The sequence below is a fragment of the Clytia hemisphaerica genome, unplaced genomic scaffold (assembly GCF_902728285.1).
Source record: "Clytia hemisphaerica strain Z4C2 unplaced genomic scaffold, Clytia hemisphaerica genome assembly, whole genome shotgun sequence".
NCBI classification, from domain to species: domain Eukaryota; kingdom Metazoa; phylum Cnidaria; class Hydrozoa; order Leptothecata; family Clytiidae; genus Clytia; species Clytia hemisphaerica.
In genome coordinates this window covers 23,815-34,135 of record NW_027104291.1, presented here as the reverse complement: position 1 = coordinate 34,135, position 10,321 = coordinate 23,815, and the positions used below count along the sequence as shown (strand labels likewise).

Here is a 10,321-nt window from a genome sequence, read left to right as displayed (position 1 = left end):
ATTTTTGCCTGGTTTGCAAAATCTAACTTTCAAGTCATGTGACCAAGTAAGGATAAATTTTTTTGCCTGGTTTGCAAAATCTAGCTTTCAAGTCATGTGACCAAGTAAGGATAATTTTTTTTGCCTGGTCAGCAAAATCTAACTTTCAAGTCATGTGACCAAGTAAGGATAAATTTTTTTGACTAATATTTAAAATCTAACTTTTAAACCACATGACCGTGTAGTGGGAATACAAATTTTTGTGAAAGTTTTAAAGAACTCTTAAGCAATGAATGGTGACCAAGTAAGGATAAATTTTTTTGACTGATATGCAAAATTTAACTTTCAAGTCATGTGACCAAGTAAGGATATTTTTTTTTGACTGATCTGTAAATTCTAACTTTCAAGTTATGTGACCAATTAAGGATAAAATTTTTTGACTGATCAGGACTGATCTGCAAAATCTAACTTTCAAGTCATGTGACCAAGTAAGGATAAACTTTTTTGACTGATCTGTAAATTCCTACTTTCAAGTCATGTGACCAAGTAAGGATAAATTTTTTTTGACTGATCAGGACTGATCCGCGAAATGTAACTTACAAGTCATGTGACCAAGTAAGGATAATTTTTTTGCCTGGTCTGCAAAATCTAACTTTCAAGTCATGTGACCAAGTAAGGATAAATTTTTTTTGCCTGGTCTGCAAAATCTAACTATCAAGTCATGTGACCAAGTAAGGATAAATTTTTTTGACTTATCTGCAAACTCTAACTTTCAAGTCATGTGACCAAGTAAGGATAAATTTTTTTGACTAATATTTAAAATCTAACTTTTAAACCACATGACCGTGTAGTGGGAATATAAATTTTTGTGAAAGTTTTAAAGAACTCTTAAGCAATGAATGGTGACCAAGTAAGGATAAATTTTTTTGACTGATATGCAAAATTTAACTTTCAAGTCATGTGACCAAGTAAGGATAAATATTTTTGCCTGGTTTGCAAAATCTAACTTTCAAGTCATGTGACCAAGTAAGGATAAATTTTTTTGCCTGGTTTGCAAAATCTAGCTTTCAAGTCATGTGACCAAGTAAGGATAATTTTTTTTGCCTGGTCAGCAAAATCTAACTTTCAAGTCATGTGACCAAGTAAGGATAAATTTTTTTGACTAATATTTAAAATCTAACTTTTAAACCACATGACCGTGTAGTGGGAATACAAATTTTTGTGAAAGTTTTAAAGATCTCTTAAGCAATGAATGGTGACCAAGTAAGGATAAATTTTTTTGACTGATATGCAAAATTTAACTTTCAAGTCATGTGACCAAGTAAGGATATTTTTTTTTTGACTGATCTGTAAATTCTAACTTTCAAGTTATGTGACCAATTAAGGATAAAATTTTTTGACTGATCAGGACTGATCTGCAAAATCTAACTTTCAAGTCATGTGACCAAGTAAGGATAAACTTTTTTGACTGATCTGTAAATTCCTACTTTCAAGTCATGTGACCAAGTAAGGATAAATTTTTTTTGACTGATCAGGACTGATCCGCGAAATGTAACTTACAAGTCATGTGACCAAGTAAGGATAATTTTTTTGCCTGGTCTGCAAAATCTAACTTTCAAGTCATGTGACCAAGTAAGGATAAATTTTTTTTGCCTGGTCTGCAAAATCTAACTATCAAGTCATGTGACCAAGTAAGGATAAATTTTTTTGACTTATCTGCAAACTCTAACTTTCAAGTCATGTGACCAAGTAAGGATAAATTTTTTTGACTAATATTTAAAATCTAACTTTTAAACCACATGACCGTGTAGTGGGAATATAAATTTTTGTGAAAGTTTTAAAGAACTCTTAAGCAATGAATGGTGACCAAGTAAGGATAAATTTTTTTGACTGATATGCAAAATTTAACTTTCAAGTCATGTGACCAAGTAAGGATATTTTTTTTTGACTGATCTGTAAATTCTAACTTTCAAGTTATGTGACCAAGTAAGGATAAAATTTTTTGACTGATCAGGACTGATCTGCAAAATCTAACTTACAAGTCATGTGACCAAGTAAGGATAATTTTTTTGACTGATCTGTAAATTCCTACTTTCAAGTCATGTGACCAAGTAAGGATAAATTTTTTTTGACTGATCAGGACTGATCCGCGAAATGTAACTTACAAGTCATGTGACCAAGTAAGGATAATTTTTTTGCCTGGTCTGCAAAATCTAACTTTCAAGTCATGTGACCAAGTAAGGATAAATTTTTTTTGCCTGGTCTGCAAAATCTAACTATCAAGTCATGTGACCAAGTAAGGATAAATTTTTTTGACTTATCTGCAAACTCTAACTTTCAAGTCATGTGACAAAGTAAGGATAAATTTTTTTGACTAATATTTAAAATCTAACTTTTAAACCACATGACCGTGTAGTGGGAATATAAATTTTTGTGAAAGTTTTAAAGAACTCTTAAGCAATGAATGGTGACCAAGTAAGGATAAATTTTTTTGACTGATAAGCAAAATTTAACTTTCAAGTCATGTGACCAAGTAAGGATAATTTTTTTTGACTGATCTGTAAATTCTAACTTTCAAGTTATGTGACCAATTAAGGATAAACTTTTTTGACTTATCTGCAAACTCTAACTTTCAAGTCAGGTGACCAAGTAAGGATAAATTTTTTTGACTGATCAGGACTGATCTGCAAAATCTAACTTTCAAGTCATGTGACCAAGTAAGGATAAACTTTTTTGACTGATCTGTAAATTCCTACTTTCAAGTCATGTGACCAAGTAAGGATAAATTTTTTTTGACTGATCAGGACTGATCCGCGAAATGTAACTTACAGTCATGTGACCAAGTAAGGATAAATTTTTTTGCCTGGTCTGCAAAATCTAACTTTCAAGTCATGTGACCAAGTAAGGATAAATTTTTTTGCCTGGTCTGCAAAATCTAACTATCAAGTCATGTGACCAAGTAAGGATAAATTTTTTTGACTTATCTGCAAACTCTAACTTTCAAGTCATGTGACCAAGTAAGGATAAATTTTTTTGACTAATATTTAAAATCTAACTTTTAAACCACATGACCGTGTAGTGGGAATATAAATTTTTGTGAAAGTTTTAAAGAACTCTTAAGCAATGAATGGTGACCAAGTAAGGATAAATTTTTTTGACTGATATGCAAAATTTAACTTTCAAGTCATGTGACCAAGTAAGGATAAATATTTTTGCCTGGTTTGCAAAATCTAACTTTCAAGTCATGTGACCAAGTAAGGATAAATTTTTTTGACTTATCTGCAAACTCTAACTTTCAAGTCAGGTGACCAAGTAAGGATAAACTTTTTTGACTTATCTGCAAACTCTAACTTTCAAGTCAGGTGACCAAGTAAGGATAAATTTTTTTGACTGATCAGGACTGATCTGCAAAATCTAACTTTCAAGTCATGTGACCAAGTAAGGATAGATTTTTTTGACTGATCTGTAAAATCTAACTTTCAAGTCATGTGATAAAATAAGGATAAATCTTTTTGACTGATCAGGACTGATCCGCAAAATGTAACTTTCAAGTCATGTGACCAAGTAAGGATAAATATTTTTGCCTGGTTTGCAAAATCTAACTTTCAAGTCATGTGACCAAGTAAGGATAAATTTTTTTGCCTGGTTTGCAAAATCTAGCTTTCAAGTCATGTGACCAAGTAAGGATAATTTTTTTTGCCTGGTCAGCAAAATCTATTTCAAGTCATGTGACCAAGTAAGGATAAATTTTTTTGACTAATATTTAAAATCTAACTTTTAAACCACATGACCGTGTAGTGGGAATAAACTTTTTGTGAAAGTTTTAAAGAACTCTTAAGCAATGAATGGTGACCAAGTAAGGATAAATTTTTTTGACTGATATGCAAAATTTAAACTTCAAGTCATGTGACCCAAGTAAGGATATTTTTTTTTGACTGATCTGTAAATTCTAACTTTCAAGTAATGTGACCAATAAGGATAAAATTTTTTGGACTGATCAACTGATCTGCAAAATCTAACTTTCAAGTCATGTGACCAAGTAAGGATAAATTTTTTTGACTGATCTGTAAATTCCTACTTTCAAGTCCTGTGACACAAGTAAGATAAAGGGTTTTTTGACTGATCAGGACTGATCCGCGAAATGTAACTTACAGTCAAGTGACCAAGTAAGGATAATTTTTTTGCCTGGTCTGCAAAATCTAACTTCAAGCTAAACAAAAATATCCATAAAGTTCTATCTTCAAGATCTACGTCATAAATAGGAACATTGTCCTCATTATCATTATCGATTTCGATATTTCTACACGATGTACCAAGACACTCTTTGCAAAAAGTGGTACATTTCAGACCTGATTTACGACAGGTACAACGATTGCTATCGCATCCACTTTTGCACCCACATCGAATGATTTTCAACAAGTCAGGAGGACCAGCTTCTTCGTCCGTCATGATTGGAAACAACAAATCTCCAACGAGTTGCCAGCCCCAATTGAGTGGCATGAAGTCTAAGTCTCTTAGATCCCTCCATACTTTGATCTGATGGTAGACTCTTAGCCCATGGAAATATGCTGCCCTTGGAGATGGAGTGGTAACGTCGAAGGATCGATGCTGGCACGATTGGATAAAACCATTTGCTCGTATTTTGATTTTCTGATAACAGATAATGAATCCGATGGAGAATGAAGGAGCTCAAAAAAAACGTATTGTAGCGTTTCCTATTTCTTCAGGACATGCTTCTTCATAAAATTTGCTGGCGAGTGATTGTAATTCAGGTGAAGCAGCAATTTTTTGGTATATTGATGTCTTACCAAAATTGTGGATGGCTGAAGTTGTATCACATCCAGTGAAAGCATGTGCAAACAACAAATATTGGCAAAGCTTCTCGTTGTTTGTTGTGATGTCAGATATCTTATAAAACTCCCTTTTGCGGCCTTTCCTTTTGGTCATGTCGCCAAGATATATATCTTTGAGTGACGGATCTTTGAAAGCATGGTGGGCTAGCAAGCAAAGAACATCGGTATCGTCGGAAAATACCGTCACAATTGAATTTTGGCAATGATCAGTGCTTCTTTCACAATTGAGGTGTCAGCATCGCTAGGGCATTCGATTACTTTGAAGGTAGAGCTAAGATGTGCTGCCAGGTGCTCAACAAAATGCTTCTTGTTCTGGTAGTTCCCAAGAAAGTCTTTCCGATTCGCAGGGCAGGGGTTGCCTCCTTTGATATCGATATCTTGAGATATAGAACCGGCCCGTTTTTGATGTGTTGAATCTTTCGTTGACATGTCATATCCGTCAAACACGATCGTGTCAATCTTTAATTGCTTCAAGAAACTAGCATATCTCTCAAAGATAGTATCGAAGGTTTCGTTCTTCTTCCAGTCGCAACACCACAGCAAAGCTCCACCATCGACGATTCTAACTGTTTCGGGTCCCGTTTTAGGTTCAACCGAGGAGATACCTTTTTGAAGAAATGGTTTTAGAGCGGATTTTTTAGCTGTGCGCATCAGACCATCTTTGAACAGTGCCATAGGATAAGGTGCCAACTCGTAATCGAAATACTCGGCGATTTCCTTCTCGGGTTTTCGCTCAACGAGAACTATCAGTCGGAGGAAGAGTGTCAATGGGTCTACCGTAACTTTATCTTTGTCGATATTCACATTTGAGTAGAGACTTAGCAGATTGGTGATTTGTTTGCTTTTTTTTCGCATGAAAATCAGTGTACGATTTCCCTTATTTCTTTATGAATTGCTGCCCCAACTTCTTCAGCTTGTCACAGTTAAGACTGTTGTCGTGATCTACCAGTCCTGATTCAAGAGATACAAGTTCCTTCCCAGCGGTGAAAGGATTGCGATTCACGAACCAAGCCTGTATAAAAATAGAAGGAGAAAGAAAATAACCAACTGTCATCTTTACCCTACAATTTGTTTCTATTCCTATAGTTTTGTTCGGCCTGGACAGCAATCTATAGCTCAAATCGTTATATAATTTACTCATAACAATATTTGATTTCACATTAGGCTTCTTACAATCCAAATAATATGTGGAGTTGAAAGAAGTGTGTTTTACCTTGATCTTTTGAAAGTCTTCGTAATCACGCTTGATTCGCCAGCAAACATCTCTTTGTGTTTTGGTGACTGTGTTGATGTTGATTTGGAGACCATTGAATCCATAGCTTCTGAAATTTCCGCGCAACGATGCATCGTTTTGGTCCAGACACGTAGGACATTCTCCGTTATGCCTTTGCCTACAACCCCTGATCTTCCTTTCAGTGATCTCATCAAGATTTGTTCGATCGATAAATCGGTCCAAATACCAGCCCAACTCTTCAGCGTTCTTCGAACAGTGTGATTGCCTTTCAAAAATTCTGCATAGACTTCTGGTTGGTTGATTTCAAGCTTAGCGATCGACTGGAGATATAGCCTGCAGGATTTTGCATAGTTGTTGTGGCCAGTTGCTGCAAATAGGTTCAACATTGCATTGGTTGTGGTGATGTGTAGGTTCCAATCATTGGTCCTTTCGGCTCGTATAAAATCTTGAACGATCCCGACGTATCTAACATAGCTCGACCATAAAGCAGCCGTTCTTGAATCTGTGGAGACTGCTTTGTGTTTGGCTTCGATCCAATTTTCAGCTTTACACTCAAATCTTTGCTCTCGTGTTGACTGGGGTCGTCTGAATCATAAAACCCTTGTAATTCTTCTTTTCCTGATGTGGTTAGTTTATTCCAGAATTCTTCCATCAAAATGGATTGGAGTGCAGTCGCACAAAGAAGGTGACCACGGACAGAGCGGGAATAAGCCTTTCCAGTAAACATATGTCCGACGGTAACAGGGGCATAGACAGTTTCAAGGGCTTTATCGAGGCCAGATCCTCCCATCAGATTGCCAACTGAACCTAAAAAGCTCATAAGCTGGTGCCCACCAAGACGAACAAACACTTTCATTTTCTTTGATGCGACGATTTCATATGCCTTGATATAAAGTTGCTGGTCAAATGTTACACACGGTACTTGGATGTTGAGTTTGGTACTCTGGTCGATTAAATACAAAAGTAGTGAATACAAAGCACTGGGATCAGTTGCATGCAAATCAATGATCGGCAGCATAGTCACGTGGGATTCTGGTAACGGTTGCCCATTGAAAGTTGCACTCATGTAACCGGACCAACTAGGACACATGCTTTTGAATAGATAACTCGATGTCCAAAGTAGATCGATATATTGAAACACTGGCAATTTCCCCTAGAAAAGTAAAGAATAAAAACTTATCACAAAATAAATTATTGTAGCGTATCTAGTGCTAGAAATCAAGGACATTTTAAAAGGTAATGGGTTATATACAAGAAATGAGTAGAAAGGCCGCACGAGTTAGAAATAGTTACCTCTATTGGTTTAAACATTGTCTTCGTAAGTGCTGGAATCTCTGGTTCGTAGTATTCGTGAATCACAATACCCTGTTGGTCTTCGATGTCACTCCATTTCTTTCTTTTGTCACGTGGGATACGATTGGTCGGTAGCTTTTTATCAGTGAAGTTTCCATTAGCAATAGCCAACGAACCTAATCCATGATGTGTATGTTTGCCATCTAGCGTAGCTAAATCAACGTCGGAATTATCGGACACGTATTGGAGGAAAGAAGTTCCTTCAGGACGCATGATTTGGTCAGATTTGTCATGTTTAACGACATTTTGCTTGAAACGTGTCACCTGTAATAAAGAATGTCTTTATCAATAATATTTTTGTATTGAATAAAATAAAAATTAGAACACATAATACCAAAGATCGGGCGTACTCATCCAAGAAAATTCACGCTAAGTTCATCGTGAGATAAACTTTTCATCGACTAGTTGAATGGCCTAAGAGTTCTTATCAAATCTAAATAGGGCAATGGATTGATGAAAAAAGTGGGTATTTGAAACCACGTTTTTGACCTAAAGTCAATACCTCGTCGTAACTAACTGCAAAACCCAACTTTGAAAGCAAAATGTTCACCATTTTGACCCAATTTGATTATCAGTGGAGATTGCTAGTCCAAACTGAAGTGGCATTAGTGATCTCGGCCTTGTCGCAGCAAAAATCGTTTGTGAAATTGTTGAGATTTTAATTTGAGATGTGAACAGTTCCTTCAAAAATTGTTCCAAAAGATCTGGTGTCTTGTTTGCTGGTGATTTTATATCCTCACTGGTAGGGTATGTTTTTGCATCAGATTCGTGATTTTTGATGGCTTCTTTTAGTAAGACAGCTGCTGTTCGTACGATTCGTGTAGTCTCATCTTGAATTTTTGATTTTCTTTCCAAATACCACTGCTCGGTTAAAACCCGTGCAGCTCTGTCCATTAAGATAATGTTACTTTTTCCCTCTCTGGAAACAAAATTGATACATCCCTTGTACTTTTCCGCTAGTCTATTATTTTGGGTCGCTTTGATTGAATATACCTCATCTCCGAGAGAAGACATATTATCATGAAATTCTGCAACAGTATATAACTCAATGTCGTTTTCTAAAAATTTTGTGCAGGCTTCTTCAAACAGTTCTAGCTTACTTGAAGCGGCTGGGCGACCAATGGATTTCTGTTTACTGGAGTTTTCAAATGATGATCTACAAGATATGTGATAACGTGCTTCAGGTGCAACAAGATCTTTTTCGGATAACAATCTCCTTTGAATGTTCATGGCATATTCATCGTTTCGTAACTTGCAAAGATCAAGCGTTTCTTTGTGAATGTCTGTCTCTAACGTGCGAACCTCGCAATATTTCTTGAAACGATCTGGATGCTTGCTATCAAACTCACATGGCTTTTCGCAATAAAAGCATAGCTTTTTAAAGTCAAACGCACCTCCCCGAAGCCGCTTACTTGACCTAGACTCAGGTTCATCTGCCGATTTCCTTTTTGTTGACCGAGCCTGGTTTCGTAATTTCGTTCTGCAGTTTTTGTGCGTATAAGTTTTGATGTTATTTTCTTTGTTCTTCTTAAGCTTCGAAGAGAGGTTTTCCAAGCAACAATTTTCAGCCAACGTAATAAGTGCCTCTAAAGGATGCTCGTTGTCTTTCTGAGGGTTCCAATATCTGCCTACTTGGTTCAGATCATCCTTGGTTGCTTCGGCTTCACCACATATCACACATAAAAGCTCTCCTTCAACATCCATTGCTATATTTCATGTTCAAATTATTATTCTTAGTTTTAATGCAGGTATTCTAAACGGAAAAAAAAAATATCAAAAAATTGCCTCAACTTTCGAATATTTCCCATCTTATTCACAAGTATAGTACACAAACTGCACTATTGCTATTTCACATTCATTTGAACAGAACATTTCAACAGAGCGTTTTTTAAAAGTTCACAATCCTTGCTCAACCCCAATTAAAATTGAAGAAACGTAAAGGCTTTTCTGTGCTTCGGGAATTGGCAGCACGTTTTAATCTAAGGTTATAAAAAGTCATTAGCAATTTTTCTGATGTCAGCAATTCCTATCATTTTCTAAGGCTAATTGCTATTGTTTCGATAAGGGCTATAAACAATTTTGTAGGAAAGAATGTGTGGTTCTAAACTACGTTTGCGTTAAAACTTTGTCGAAAAACATGCTTTTTTAACAGAAATTGTCATTTTTGATGACGTCATCATTTTTTTCGATTTTTTTTTTGAAATTTTGAATTTTTTAAATACTCCTTACCATTCTCAGAGAAGTTTTGCAAAGTTTCAAGGTTGTATCATGAGCCAATCCTGACTTATAGTGAACTGTTCAAAAGCCTCTGAAGTGCTCATTTTCGGAATTTAGCAAAAATACCACCTGTCACCATTTTGTCAATAACTTTTTTTGCCCAAGGTGTAAAATGTGACTCTACCCCTCATTCGAAAGCTGATAAAATTATCTTTCCAACGGTATATAGAAACCTTTTATCTGAATTTTTTCTAGGTTGACTCTGTTTTCGACCAAATTCTACAGGACTATTTCCAAAAAGCCAACGTCAGTAATATCTGTTGCTGCAAACAAAAAATTAGATAAAAATAAAGAAACAACAAAAATAGACGATACATTACCCGAACACAAAACATCACCAACAGCTGATAACATACCACAAACCAATGACAAAGCAAGCACAAACTTTGACATCACATTGATTCACCAACAAGACGGACATGAACAACGAGACGGACATGAACAACGAGACGGACAGGAACAGCGAGTTGGACAGGAGCAGCAAGAAGGCAACATGCAAAGGTATGATGTAGATTCTCCAATGCTTAATAGAGAGCTTGAACTTGAAAAACTTAAAGAGCTTCGTAAGCAAAACTGTAAGAAAATACTTATTGGTCAACTAAATCTCAACTCATTAAGGAATAAA

General features: G+C 35.8%; 1 protein-coding gene across 1 annotated transcript; it reads right to left on the bottom strand.

Moving 5' to 3' along the window:
* Nucleotides 1-6,445: 6,445 nt before the first annotated feature.
* Nucleotides 6,446-7,962, bottom strand: LOC136817106 (uncharacterized). Its single transcript, XM_067073444.1, has 3 exons — nucleotides 7,922-7,962; nucleotides 7,360-7,683; nucleotides 6,446-7,219 (listed from the first exon to the last, which is right to left on the bottom strand). Exons 2-3 carry the CDS (start codon nucleotides 7,630-7,632, stop codon nucleotides 6,446-6,448), a joined length of 1,047 nt encoding a protein of 348 aa, XP_066929545.1. The 5' UTR covers nucleotides 7,633-7,683; nucleotides 7,922-7,962.
* Between the last annotated feature and the right edge of the window lie 2,359 nt (nucleotides 7,963-10,321).

Coding starts and splice junctions, on each gene's coding strand:
- LOC136817106 (XM_067073444.1), bottom strand. CDS start 7,632: ATGCGTCCTGAAGGAACTTCTTTCCTCCAATACGTGTCCGATAATTCC. Junction 7,220..7,359: donor CAATGTTTAAACCAATAGAG/GTAACTATTTCT, acceptor TTACTTTTCTAG/GGGAAATTGCCAGTGTTTCA.